This window comes from Varanus komodoensis, unplaced genomic scaffold (genome assembly GCF_004798865.1).
Source record: "Varanus komodoensis strain SLA01 unplaced genomic scaffold, ASM479886v1 scaffold5, whole genome shotgun sequence".
NCBI classification, from domain to species: domain Eukaryota; kingdom Metazoa; phylum Chordata; class Lepidosauria; order Squamata; family Varanidae; genus Varanus; species Varanus komodoensis.
The window spans coordinates 21,510,684-21,526,079 of NW_025336087.1; the positions used below are offsets into that span (position 1 = coordinate 21,510,684).

General features: G+C 38.2%; 1 protein-coding gene across 5 annotated transcripts in view; it reads right to left on the bottom strand.

Moving 5' to 3' along the window:
• The window catches only part of FAM172A (family with sequence similarity 172 member A), a 312,125-nt gene that overhangs the window by 66,469 nt on the left and 230,260 nt on the right, over positions 1–15,396 (bottom strand). Inside the window, exon 11 of one of the 5 annotated variants that reach the window (XM_044446034.1) lies at positions 940–5,621. The exons of the other annotated variants lie outside the window; for them this stretch is intronic. Within the exon in view, the coding sequence (XP_044301969.1) occupies positions 5,617–5,621 (5 nt within the window). The 3' untranslated portion in view covers positions 940–5,616. Of the gene's footprint in view, positions 1–939; positions 5,622–15,396 lie in introns of those variants that run through there. 5 annotated transcript variants of the gene reach the window in all.

Sequence of the window (15,396 nt, forward strand, 5' to 3'; positions counted from 1 at the left end):
CCTGCGCCGGAGGAGGGGGCGGAGCAGGGAGCGCCGAGCGCGTGCCGGCCAGGTGTGGTGCAGCCAGGCTGGAAGTGTGCCGGCAGTGGTCTTCCTGGCGGTGGCGGCGGCAGGTCTTCCTGGGTGGTGGGGGTGAGCAGTCCGTCTCTCCGTGTGGCCGGCGGGTTAAAGCCCGCAGCTCCTCCTCCTCCGCGGCAGGTCTTCCCGGGTGGTGGAGGTGAGCAGTCCGTCTCTCCGTGCAGCCGGTGGGTTAAAGCCCGCAGCTCCTCCTCCTCCGCGGCAGGTCTTCCCAGGCGGTGGGGGTGAGCAGTCCATCTCTCTGTGCAGCCGGTGGGTTAAAGCCCACGGCTCCTCCTCCTCCGCATCACTCCCCCTGAGCGGCACAGCTCTCACCTGTGCCGGCCAGGTGGTGCCACGTGGTGCAGGCGGGCCGGAAGCATGCCGGGCATCGGGCACACACACATTCGCTCTCTAAGACGCACAGACATTTCCCCTTACTTTTGAGGGGGAAAAAAGTGCATCTTATATAGTGAAAAATACGGTAATTTTTCATGTTCATTCTCTCCCACTGTTCCATAGCATCCTATCTCCTTTTTCTCCTCTTGTCATTTTATTTTCTCTTACAAGGTAATACACCTTTTATCATAAAATAGGTTTTTCCACTTGGCTTGATTGTCCTCATAGGGATGACAGGATAATTTGAACTAAACTTGTTATCCTGCCAATATGTTCAAAATATTAAAACTATGAATCTTGAATTCACCTGATCAAGAGATCTGTAGATATACTTAAGCCTCCTCTAGGTATGTCATCACAACTCACTAATGTGAGATGAGAAAATGCAAATAAAGACATTTTTGGGACATGGGTATAGTGACTAAAAGTGATTTGAACACGTGAACTTAGGATAATTTGAACTAAACTTGTTATCCTGCCAATATGTTCAAAATATTAAAACTATGAATCTTGAATTCACCTGATCAAGAGATCTGTAGATATACTTAAGCCTCCTCTAGGTATGTCATCACAACTCACTAATGTGAGATGAGAAAATGCAAATAAAGACATTTTTGGGACATGGGTATAGTGACTAAAAGTGATTTGAACACGTGAACTTACAATGCTGGATATTGTCTACACTGGCCCACATTTGCTGTATCCCAAGGTCTCAGACACAGTTATTTACCAGCCCTACAACCCGAGATCTCCTTTAAATGGAGGTATGGGGGATTGAACTTGGGAACTTCTGTATACCAAGCCCTATGGAATGTCTTCAGCGGTATAAAACTGTCTCAGACTAAGTCAGATGAGATACCCTACCAAGAATGGTCCACTCTGACTGGCAACAACTCTTCATCATCAGAGAAAGCCTTCCTTAAAAAAGGTGGTGGTGGAGAGAGTGAGGGAGCTTAAGCCTGTAACATTCTACCTGCAGAACTTTGGGACAAATCTTTTATCAATGAGTCAAGATAAGAAAACAGTTTGTATAAAAAAAAAAGTTGTGTTGCTCATGACTCTTCTGAAGACAGATCATGTGGGTGTTGTGGATATTTTTATCATTTGTAATATTCAAATATTTATAATGCAGCAAAAATTCACTTTTGATCACTGACATAACTTGATCAGATTCTGAATCTTCCCTCTTGAATTTGCTGCACAAATATGAATTTCATCTCTCTGGTCAGTGAAATTGTAAGTGTAGATAGAAAGAAAAGTATTATACTCTGCTAAAGTGTTGAATCTTACTCTATTTTGCTACAACATACATTACTTTTGTTCTGTGTTTTTACTTTTGCACTTTGCTGTACATAACTGAGTAACATAATTAACCACTGGTAGGTACTGTTTATGTTAGTTCTCAAAAGGTTAAGAAGCTGATTATAACTAAAATCAGCTTTGCCTGAGGCTTTGGTGGATCTGTGTAATCAAATTAGACAGGAAGGGCACAGTGTCACCTAACACAAACCACCTACCTCTTTATTCTGACTTTTATCATTGAAAGTTGGAGTTATCTTATTTTCAATATTTGTAAAAGATTAGTTTCTAATAAATTCTTTTTATAACAGCATCAGTCAAGATGATTTTTATAAGTAATACAATGTAAAAAAAGCCCAAGACAAATGGAATAATTTTTTTCACCAAATAGTTTTTCATTCTAAACAAAGTATATGGTATAACTTGTCACATTGAAATAGTGTGTCTGGATTGCTGACACGATGTTCTATAATTTATGGATGTATTTGCTAATATACTCTATACTATTTCTTTTTTTGGTATAGAAAGTAACAAGGAAGGGTCTAAGAATCTAATTTCATGGTATATTTGGGTAGTTCATGGCTTCTTCACCATCCAATAGCTATCAAAGAATCTTACACATGAGGCAGATAATCCACTAGCATTTTAAAGAAACTACACATAAGCCACTTGAGACTGTTACAGTTCTCCCCATCTACAGTGGCACTATGCTCTTTGAAGTCAAATAAAATGGATGCATTTAAGGATGCTTATTACTGTACAGAGGAGAGTTCTAATGTCAGAGGAACATTTCCCACAGTGCTATATCAAAACTATATTTAAATGCACTCATTGCATGTTTAATCTTTGAACTTAAAGGATTACACAGAAAGTGTGTACAAAGAAAAGATGTTAAAAGTCTTAATTATTTTTTTTAAAAACCCTTTAAGGATCATATACCTTCAAAAGTTTTATGCAGAATTCCAAAAACAAGTATCAGCAGCTGTAGCTTTTCTCTTCATCAGCTTGAGATTTAATTTCAGTTTGACTTGTGTATTTTAATGTCTACAGCCTGGCCAGAAAACTAGTAAACACAAACACGAGTCCTGCAACTGCATTTCTTAGAATCAAAATACAAATACTAGCTGGTTTACATTAATCAAAAGTTAATGCTAAGGTTACTGCTACTATCATAGACGCATGTGATTAGCCTGCTTGCTACTGCTTCACACTTCTGTACTGCAGGACATGCAAAAAAAGTTTAAAAGCATTTTTCCAAGTTTAACAAAAGGGAGGCAGACATGATGCTCTGTATATGATGAGTCTCAAATGATTCATACTATGCACATTTTATTCCAGGGAAATGCATTATAATAAGAAAAAGTCCTCAACAATGAAGGAAAACATATATTCAAAGATTATATATCACATGAGTCTATTACATCTATTTATTTCAAACGCACTGACATTCTGTTAATATAATCAACCATTCTGGAAGCATTTTCTGTATTCTTTTAAAAGAAAAAGCATGTTATTTGGACATAAAATACACTTGCCATCCATGGTTTAGATTTAACAGCTATTTCCCTCCTTTGCACATGTGAATTCTTAAGAAACAATATCTTTTTCAACTGAATGTATTGCATTAATTCATTTACACCTATTATAGATCAGTCATCTGAACAGCCAGCAAGTTTCTGTACTTTAAATCTTTATTTATTGCTTCAGACCTCCATTATGTGTGCAAGAAGATTAGGATATAAAGCCCTCCGAATGAAGTAGGAGTGGTCATGACCAATAGGTCAGCACAGAACTGGGCCACTTCTGCCTTCTAAAGTCAGCGATGTGGAACTAAGTGTGGCCAAACAAGTAGCTGGTTGGACTCTGGCCAAGAGGCTCAAAATTGCTGACTGTTGCCACATTCTTTCAATTTTAATAAAAAGACTGGCTTAAATATTTGCAAGATTGCCAGCTGCATTTGCAAACTAAAAAAAGCGTACAAATGAAGCAAAGTCATACCCCTTAACATATGATCACTTATTTTGCTAGTAATTTCTCTTCATTGCGACAAATGGCTGTAAAAGGATTAATGGCACAGTTCCAGAGAACATGCCATATATCTCTACTGAACATATAGACTGTTAAATTGACATGCTTCTAACTTTTTGTTGACATAATTTACGGGACAAATTTTATTTCAAAATTGATCTGCCATTTCAACAAGTTTAAGCATAAAAATTCCCAATCAGAAAATAATAACATAGCACTTTTAAATGCTGCATTAACACCACAGTAAACTACTATTTACCTTCATATTACTGTAAAGAGGATAAAATCCAATCCAATACTACTATACATGAATGACTGCTAAAATGAGAAGTATTAAATATTAAGACCAAAAAACTTCAATTAATTAATTGCTGTAGTTAATCAACTAAATTTAATTGCAGATTAATGAGTGAGGCTGGCCATAAGTAAACACTCTGGGACTTTTGAAAGGCCTGTTCCTATGCAGGTCACATAGATGTGTCAACTTCATCCTCTTTATGCCATATTTGATGAACAATAAGCTTAATGCCTGCTTCACTTTCCAGCCTACACCCACAGCCATCAGACTATGAATTTCTAAGCTATTTTACACTGAAGAAAAGAGTCTTCTTCCTTCAGGCATCTATATAAGGTCCTTTCATTAAGATTTTGAAAAATATAAATGTATTTAACCGATCAATTGAATTGTATAAAATTCAGACAATTAGTTAAAAAAGCAGTAATCTATTGATAGCATTATTCAATATTTCTGTATTTCTATTTTTAATTTAATTAAGATGAAAAACATAGCAACAAGTTATTAGCAGTGATTAAGTGCACTGTAAGATTAGCACAGAGATAATATATATTACCACATCTCTTTCAAAATCAGTTACTTTGGAAAACTTCCATAACAATTTTATGGAGCAAATTTTTGAAATGTTCTGTTTTAAAGTCTTTGTAGGCGAGAACAATACTGTGCCCCAGTGGCATTCAATTCTTTTATCAAATTACTAATTGTTTTAAATCATTTTTTTCAAGGTTTACTGGAATGGACTCTGCTGCAAGTACAAGTTCTTTAGCAATTTATTTAATAAAGGACATTGTCTATCAAAGGCAAACAGATCGTGTCAGTTGAGGACTAGCTTGCAGTTGAATGCTGCCCTGACATTTATCATAGGATGCTTCATTAGAACAGACAGATGAAATTGAAAATATTTAAATCCCAAAAAATTGACCTCAATTTTAATGTATAAAAATCTACCTTCTGTTGCTAGCATCTTGTATTTGAAGCTATATGAATGCTTGAAATAATATTAAATTCAAATAGTATCTTTACTATTTTCTCCCTCAAAACAGAAGAAAGGAAGTAGATGGGTATAACTTAGGGAAGCTGCTAAGATGAGATGTTGGCAGGGTGAAGTGGTAGATTTTAGTAATAGCTGTAAGCTGTAAGTGGTGCTGAGCTTTGAAGTCAGTGTAGCTTTGATGTAGTACTCCTTTAGTTAATCGCAAGATAGTCTCAAAAGAAAAGACTTTCCAAATACTATTCTTAGTGTCACTGCTTGAAAAATCCTTGTATTTTTTTTTCACCACACATCTTCAAATCTAGCCTCAGACTGCTATTTTCTCTTTCATTCTCATGTTATTTTCAAAGGCCTTTAAAATTTAAATTGTAATTAAAACAAAGCCTTGTTTGACTAGCTATGTATTACTTTGCAAAGTGACTTCAGCAGTAGACTACAGTGTTCAAACATATTCAGGAAATATATTGCTGGAACCTCACAAAGTGAAAAGGTGGTGAGGCAGTCATTTTCTCCCTATGTCCCTTCTCTCCCTCTTTTGAAGGGCTCCCTAATCTAAAAGAAAAATGCATCATTAAAAGTAAAATTAAATGTAATACACAGCAAAAAACAACAACAACAGGCCAACACTGAAGCTTTCATTACATGAAAACTATTATAGAAAACCCATGGATACATATGAAATTGACAAGAGTTAAGATTTACTTGAAAGAAAATCAAAGCTATTTACGTATCAGATTTATTTGAAAGCAGGATTCATTTTTTACTGTACACAAATAACATCAGCATTAGACAGCTAAGTGTGGCAGAAACTTAGTGAAGTCTGTGAAATAACACACTTTTTAATAATAAAATTAATGCACTTAATTTTAAATATCAATTAGAAATCAAGCTGCACAATGTAGCAAAAATGGCTTTTGTTAGTCCAGCCCTGGCAGAACAAGAACGTTAAAGTGGTTAAAGTATGATCTTTTATCTGCAGTAAAGGGCTGGTAATCTGTCCACATTTCTACATGAACTCTAAAATGAAGCTGCCATTCACTAAGTTCTATGCTCATCTAAACAGATGGGAATAAAGAACATGGCATGTGACCAGTAAATTATGAGAGAGCAACACCTCAAGGTTAGAGGTCGCTGAAGATTTCAACAAATCTCACCAGATATGGCAACAGATTAAGCAAGGAGACAGATTGCCCTCCAACCTTAACCTGTTAAGACCTTTGAAGTCTTATGGTGACCTCTATTCTGCTCTTTCATATTAGTTGTTAGTTACACTAATTACAGCCTAATAGTATCCTGGTGCCAGACATTTTTTTCCCTAAAGCCATCCAGCGAAAGAATATCAGAAAAATGATGACTGCTCCAGCCAAATTGCAATGTGCACATCATAAGCACTTACTCCCAATTTACCACAGACTTTGTAAATTTCTATCGGCAACAATGGGAAAGATATCAATAGCACTATGTAGCTTTGTGCAATCTATGTGTATGTCTTACTGCAAGAAAATCCATATATGGTAACAAACTGGGCTTTATATGAAAGTTCAGATTATTTGGACAAACAGTTAAGAACCCATGCATTTTCCTAAGTACAAGGTAAGTTAAAATTTAATAAACTAAAACTTGTTCTTTGCTCTCTCAATAAACCACTCATAGCATTTCAAACAACTCTGAGAACATGCAATGGCGTAATTCTTATCACATTAATCTATTAAACCACAATGGTTTAAAAACAAAACAAATCCAGAACCTGTCACTACCATGAATATTTGTGTTTATGACTGGGGTTGATAGTTATTTTGTTGTATATTGTTTTCATTGTCATTGCTTGTTTTGTTTTCATGTGTTTTGTAAATCTGCCCAGAGAGTCATCCTGTACTATTGGTTAATGCAGATTATAAATTCAATTATAAATAAATAATAAATGAATTTTACAAAATCAGGTTTATTGATTTTGTGGTGCCCAGTTTTGTATTTGTGTAAAGTCACTCGTATAAAGGGATTCCCTACCTCTATTTCCCACTGTACTCACCTGTCCCTCAAAAGTTTCTCCTGGGAGTCTGGAAGTACCCCAGAAATAGCTTAGGATGCAAGGTAGATCACCACAATGAGAGGGAGCATCACTCCAAAACAGATGCAGGCAGTACAAGTACTAGTTTCACTGCAGTTCCAATTCCTAATCTTTCTTTTAAAATTCCTTGGCCTTCAGGAAGGCAATTTTAAGGGCTGCAAGATACACAAATGGCTGTCTAGGCTCATGCTGTTGATTTAAAGGAGTATGCTGAGTCCTGATTATTAGAATGAAAGTCATAGGAGTTCCATCATGAAAGTTGAGCTACATGCTAACTTTCAGTACAAACTAGGATCTCTTCCTCTTCTCAAGCTTATCCTCAAAACAATGACAAACAATGTTTTTCGGCGCCAGGCTAAGACCTTTTTATTTAAGCAACATTTTAAATGCTAAATATAATTGAATTTTATCTGGCCAGGGCGGCTTATTTTATAATGTGTGTTTTAATTAAGATTATTTTATATGGATTTTAACTTGTTTTATCTATGTTGTAAGCCGCCCCGAGGCTTCGGCGAATGGGGCGGCATAAAAATGTTTTAATAAATAAATAAATAAATAAATAAATTATATATTTTATTGCATTTTAAAATCTGTTTTATGGAGTGGTGTAAATCACCCAAAGAGATTCAGCTGAGAGGAAGTACAGAAATGAAGTAAGTAGTATAAATAATAAGTACCAATAATCCTGTGGGCTAAGAACTCGGTTGGGCTAAGAGTCTGTGAATCTAGAATCCAGCCTTGATTTCCAGTCCCACGCTCTTAACTACTATAGTATACTGGCTCTCAACTCCATTTGGCCAAAAGAACCACCCACCAACAGCATCGCAGTCTTGGCTGAATTGAGCTTCAGTTTCTTAGCCCTCATCCAGTCCTGTCACAGCCAGGCACTATTTTAGCACATCTACTGCCTCACTTAAAAAGATGAAAAGGAGAAACAGTTCTGTATAATACACTCTAAAACTCTGGATGGCAGGTCTCAACAGTTTATTTAGTTTCATAGCATGGGGGACAAGACTAACCCCTGAAGAACCACACACTGGAGAGTCCAAGAGGCAGTGCAATGTCCCCCAAGCATCACCTTATGGAGCAATCCATTGAAGTAGGAGTGGAAGCACTGTATCACAGAGTCCATCCCTCCCAGCTCAGACAGTTGCCCCAGAAGGTCAGCGTAGCTGATGGTATCAAAAGTCACTGAGAGTCCAATAATACTAACAGAGTCACACTACCCTTGTCTCTCTCCTAGAATAGGCTGTCATACAGGGTGCACAAAGCTGTTTCCTTGCCAAACCAAGCCTGAACCCCATGTGAAATGGATCCAGATAATTACTCCATTCCAAGAGTGCCTGGAGCTGGTTGGCCACAACCTGCTCGAGAACCTTGTCCAGGAAAGGGATGTTTGCCACCAGTCTAAAATTAGTGAATTCTTCTGGATCCAGAAGGAGTGTTCTCACCACTTCCTCTTTCAGGTGGCAAAAAGTGGCATTAATCACCTCACTAGCCCAGCCAGCAGTCCCTTCCCTGCTAGCTTATATTAATTAAGAAGAGCAAGGATTCAGTTGGGATGTGGTTATTGAACTTGTACAAATACCCTGACAACACTGTTGAGCTGTACCAACAAAAACTTCAGGTATCTCACCTGATTCCACTGCAATAACATTGAAGTCTCACTCTTGTACGATGCAAAAGATTTTATCCTGGACATACCTAGCAATTGTACATTGCAGAGGAGTCACGATGGCTCTAAGATGTCCTTGGGGCCAGCATGTAGTAGGCCCTGGACAATCCTAGAGAGCTCTGCTTGGCAGCAAAGAGAAGACTGAATGTAATTGAATTTCTTTGGCTCCCTAACTACCTCCAAATATATTTGACTACAGGTGTAAACCAGGGTTCCATAGGAGTTTTCCTCCATTTGCACTCAAACTGTCTCCTGATACATTTTATTACTCTCAGTTCTGGGTTATATCATGGAATTGTACAAGCTCTACTACAGAGAAGACAAACAGGAGCAATCATGTTAACTGTCCAGGTCATCTCTGTATCCCAGAGATCAAACAGGGGTTTGAAACAAGCACCTAGAGAATCCCCCAGAGTCCTCTGGAAACCATCCAGATCCACCAGGGCCTGGGGATGGAGGATCTTAATACATCCCCACCTCTGCAGAGGGGAAAAACCACAATTAGTCCAAATCTCAGCAGGCAGTGATCTGACCATGACAAAGGGACCTATCCAAAGTCACCCCCTTTCAGGTCACTATCCCCATGACTGGCTGAAAACAAAACAATCTAGAGTGTGCTCTGCTACTTATGTTGAGTCAACAGTGTGTTGGAAGAGTTCTGTCGTTGTCATGGAGTCTATGAAATTCTGAGCCCCTCCAACTCAGCAAGTATGTTACCATCCTCCAGGACCAGCATTTGCAGCCAAGGCCACTCTGTCAGCTCAAGTATTTAGTCATGGGGTAGATGGTACACTGGCCCCCTTTGGAATTAGCCCCTTTGGGGTTGCCACCATTCTGCTTCAGGCTGGCAAATATAGTCCTGTTGTGTCTCCACATAGCAGGCCGTCTGGCATGCAGGCAGGCCTTGGAGGAGTTGTCCTCCCCCTTGCAGAACTGGAGCCTCTAGAATTTCTCTCTAAGCCAGATGGGAGAGAAGTCTGGCAAGTTGGTATAGCCAGCACTCCCGTCCTTTCTGAGAGAGGCCAGGCTTGCTTTTCAAGGCAATAAACTATCATTGTGTTACTATAACTTTTAAGCTGCTGTTGTTATTTCAATGTTGCTTTTATTTGCTCCTGTTATTTTTAATTGATTGCTTTATCTGATCTATATATTAATCTGCTGTTGTGAGCTTTCTGTGTAACTCTGCTTTCCTATGACCTTATCATGTTTGTTTGTTTGTTTATTTAGGAAGCTTCTATGCCGCCCCACTTGCCGAAGCCTCGAGGCTCTGGGGAGCTCATTCCATAGATTGGGCGCCACCGCAGAGAAAGCCCTCCTCCAAGTACTTACCCTCCTAATATCCTTCACGGAGGGTTCCCGGAGAAGGGCCTCTCCCGCTGATCTCAAGGGGCTTAGTCAATGTTGTCTTATTGACTATTGTAAACTGCCTTAGAAGAATTATCTATGCAGTTTAAAATGCTTAACATAATTAATTCCATTATAATAATTGAGAATCCTTTCAATCTACTCTGAAGTAGCATTTACTCCTCCTGAAAAGGTAATGGCCACTATTTTCTGATCCACCAAGAATGGGTTTTCAATTGTCAAAAAAAGGAGTGAACATTAAGAAACCCACCCTCTTCTCCAAAAGGATAAGTAATTACTGAATACCTAGACCCAATTTGCCTGAAGCTTGTCCATATGATATGACATTTTTAGCACAATGGTTAATCTGATTTGCTAATCTTGGCATTCCATGAAATAACAATTCTTATATCTCTAACTGTGAAAGGTCTATGGAAGAGTGTAATGTGTATTCATCAATCTAGAAAGTTTCTGTTACAGCGTATGTCTAAGATGAGTAGGGTAACCAACTATGTAACAATTTACAATATTAATACTCTTAAGCAAAATACACAGGTAAAGTGTAAATGTATGTTGCAATGCTACTGTATATCATTTTCCTGAGTAAAATTTGGTTTTCACAAGGTATGCTTCAGAGACTCAGAACACACTTTCTAAATTAAGAAAAAATACCAGATCATAAGCCACAGAGGCACACACAGAACATTAAATGAAATTAATTTGACAATTTAAACCTTCTAAAGGTGTTCTTTTAAGCTGCATGTGGATTCAAGTGTGCATCACTACATAAGTTTATATTAGTTCACATTTCTAGGATAACCTTTTGCAACTGATATATTCTCCATTATTATTTTTTGAAAGATTCTTTAATTTCACCAGGCATTTTAAGAATTCAATTACTAGAAGGAAGTATGTCATTTTTGTTATACAAATTATAGTAATAATAATGATGATGACGACGACGACGACGACGACGTATGAAATAAGAATATTTCAATTGCTTCAAATTTCTGGCTCAATGTTCTACATCTGTATTGATATTTAAGAAACTATAAAGAAATCTCAGTGCATATTCCAAAAATATCTGCACACTTATACAAAAAGTGGGATCTAGCAATCCAGACAGTGATATGTACCAAATAAGTGAATCTGTTTCAACAGCTTGTATGCAACAAATTCATTACATTAACTTGTTTCAGTGCAACTGCATTTGTGGTGTGCACATACGGAAAAGGAACAGTTTCACCATTCTCCCCAAGTAGATTAAGACTTCAATCTAAGGAAGACTGCCTTTTCACATATTTGCTGCCAAGTCTTTGGGTTCTGAGAAAGAAATCTTGTTTATTTTACCACAGCAGCCTACTGAAAATCACTTGTGATGTGAAGGAGGGTTTTCTCCATGGTGGCACCCACTATGTGGAATGATCTCCTCATCAGGCAAGATTCTTGTGTGGAGACTTTGCACCAACGACTAAAGACACCTATTTGCCAGGCCATTTTCCTGACATCTAGCATTACCAGCTACCCCTTAGGTATTTTATTGTTCCATTGATTGGTTTTAAGAATACTATGAGGTGGCATCGTTTGCCTTGATTCTAAATGAATTTGAATTATATGATTCTAAATCTTTGCTGAAAAAATACTTTTCACTGGTACTTTGAAGACTATTGGTATAGACATATTTGTACAATTTTCATAAAGAGCTGAATGCAAATAAACAACAACACTAGTGTGTTATAAGTAAGATGGTTTTTCATTGTTTTTACATAAATATAGTGCAACTGCAGGGAAATAAAGGCAATCTATTTGAGGATACTTCTACATTAAAATGATCAGATTAGTCAATTACAGTGGCTAGCTGAAAGTAACAATAGGATTCACATATGATTTCACAGAGAAGAACAGAACATGCAGATGTAGGAACTCCCCTTCATTTTGGGAAGCATAGCATGCAATTATACTTGCAAGAAAGGCATCTAAAATGGGAAGTTGCAGAAACTCCACCTGGTATTCCTAAGGTAGCTCCTCTTCCCACCTCAAAGTAATAATGATTTCTTGAAGCTAAAGAGACACAAAGCTAATTCACACTTGCAGTTTACCAGTCCACTAATCCACCTTCAGATGAAGTGTGAACCCAGCTGCTCGAGAGTAATTGTCCCTTAATCCTTAGCAATTTGCACTTCATTAATGAAGTGAGAGTTAACCCTTGCTACTACCTTGCTCAATTGCATGCAGATCCAGTTCCATTTTTGGTCCTTCTCTCACTTCATATCACAGATTGGTGCTAAGAGGATCATTTAGGTCTGTGTTGTTATATCTTTTCTTGGAAGGAGCATGGTATATATAGGGATGCTACATGAAGAATTTCAGTGTCCCACAATAATTGGTAAGAACACTAAGCATATAGCAATATACTTCCAGACATGGTACTAAAAATATTCATTTCTCTCAAAGGAACTGCAGGCAGGTACTCTTTAGATAATATGCCTTTAACAAATTAGTAGAAGTGCTGGAATTCGGCTGTTTTGTTTGCACAGTTCTTCAAAATTCTCAATTGGGTGGGAATCAGATTTAATGGACATCAGGGAAACAAAATACCAAATACAGAGAAAGTCAGAAAATTTCTAGTTAGCTTCTGCCTGAATTCTGAAGGACAATAAACTTGATTTCAGTCTCAGACATGATAGTATGAATAGAATATTCTGTTATATTATATAAACAAGACACAATTAACTTACAGAAAACTAAAACAAGGTTTAGAGATTCCACAAGACAAGGCAGAATATGATAAATTGCTACTATTGTTGCTTTCATTCAGTTGTCCCTCATCATTCAAATTGCACAATGGACACTATTTTTGAAAAACAAAGGGAACACCATGAAATCAACTATTTAAAATTATTCTAGGAGCAATCCTATGGCCTCCAAACACAGTCAACATAGGATCCTATAATCTCTGAGCTAGAACTCAGAAGGTCAAACCCCTATCAGACCTTGCCCATTCACAGTTCTTATGGGAAGAACAGCATTGGATATTAGAATCTTAGAAGTTCAGAATTGAAACTGGAAGGTGATCTATTTTAACCCCTTACTCAATGCAGGGTCTACAATGCAGGAAACAGCTAGAACATCCTGTACAACCTCTGCTTTAATATTTCCAGTGAAGGTGAGCTTGGCACACCTCTCAATACAGTTACTGGGTTCACATGACATAGTAACTCATCATCAGTAACTAGTGATGGTCGGTTGTTATGTGAACTCAGATGACATCTCACAGATGGCTTGGTCTGGGCAACAAAAATGCTGGCAACCTGTAGCTTGTTCTAGAGGTTCATAGAATCATAGAATAGTAGAGTTGAAAGGAGTCAGAAGGCCATCGGATCCAATCCCCTACTCATTGCAGGGCCCCCAGTTGAACTATCCCCCTCAGATGGCTGTCCAGTTGCATCTTGAATGCCTCTAGCGTCGGAGAGCCCACAGCGTCCCTAGGTCATTGGTTCCATTGTCACACTGCTCTAACAGTTATGAAATCTTGAGAACATTAGTGGCATCTTTGCACAAAGCACATAATTATTTGTAAAAAGTACACAAAGTACACAATTCTTTTATGCAAAGTACACAAAGCTTGCAAGTCACATGTATGGAAGCAGAACTACACTAGCACAGTGGGTACCTAGTTGACATGTGTGCTTGTTTAAGTTCTTGCTGGATACCCACATAAATGCTCATTTCAAGAAATGCTCAGTGCAGAACTTCAAGCAGAAAAAATGTGGGTCAGAGTCCAGTGAGCTGAGGCAAGGAAGATGCATTCCCATGTCCAAATTGGATTCCCCAGGTATCACTAGCCCTGTTAAGTGTCTTCGGTCAAAACATAGGAGGCAATTTCCATGGCTACTGATAAAGCAAGTCTGCAAATAGATTAATATTTCATTTTTTGCTTGACAGCTGTCAAAAAGTAACTGCCAAGTACAGATTAAAGGCATGAGGGTATCTTTGCTCATAAAAAGAGGACCCAACTATATTTCCATGTTTCATTTGTGAACCTCATTTTCTTGTACAGATGACAAAATAAATTTGTTAATCAGGGCATTTAACAAGGCTTGACAAGCATGAAATCTATATAAAAAAACCCCCTCTGCTTAGCTCTGTCAAAAATCCCTCTTAAGCAAAAATCTTGCTTGCAAAAAGGGCTGTGTGTAGATCTTACTTTTGTGGAGTTCCTAAAGGGTTAGGAAAAAGATGGAAAGGACAGAGAATGATCAGGGCAAAACAGGTTCACACCCAAAAAAGGGAAATGTAGTCACTACTCCTTTCATGAACAAAGATCACCTAGTACCTTTCCTTTTCTCTTGATAGCTTACCATTGAACAGCTGTCAAATGAAAAGTAAGCTAACACATTAACTTATTTACAACCTTGCTTTGTCAGGGTCCATGGAAGTTGCCTTCTGCACTTGAACAAGAGACATTTACCAAGAAACTAATCAGGCAAGACTTCACATTATAACTTCACAGAAAGGTTGGCAGCAACAATGAAAATATTTGCACCTAATAATAAAACTAAAAAGGAGGCAAATGAGTGATAGCTGCTGCAATGTACCATTTAGGCATTTTGGAGGGGCTGTCAGTGACAGATCTCATAAAAGTGTCTGAAAGGAGAAAAAAGGGGGAAGTGATAGCAGTAACTGAACAGGGCTCAGAATAAGAGCAGGGAGAGGAGACAACATGGGTTCAGCCACCAAATCCCTGCGACACTAGCAAGAAGATGAAAATGGAAGGGGGAGATGCACAGTGAATCTGATCATCTGTTAGGTGCATCATGCGTTGTTCCACAAACAACCCACACTATATAGCTTATTTGCTAGGGGAAGGTTGTATTTTGGAAGCTCACACATTCTGCTAATTGTTTTGCTCTTGAAGAGCTCTTACTATGAGGAGGTTTCTCCAAGCGTTTTCCTGAATTATACTTCTCTGTAATTTCCACTGATCGGTTCCTCCAGAGCAACAGAGAACACATGTGCTCTGTCTTCTGCATGATGGCTCTTCAGATATTTGAGAAGAGCTATTATGTCTCTTCTCAGTCTTCTCTATGCTGTTAGTTGGAAGGGAATTTATTTTGAGATGATTGGAGACTAGCTAGCTTAGGGCACCAAAACCTGTCAGACTCTGCATTCAGCATCTGAGACCTTCCCCTGAGTGCTACTTCAAAGGGAGGGTCAGCAGGTATAAGCAAAAGGGAAGG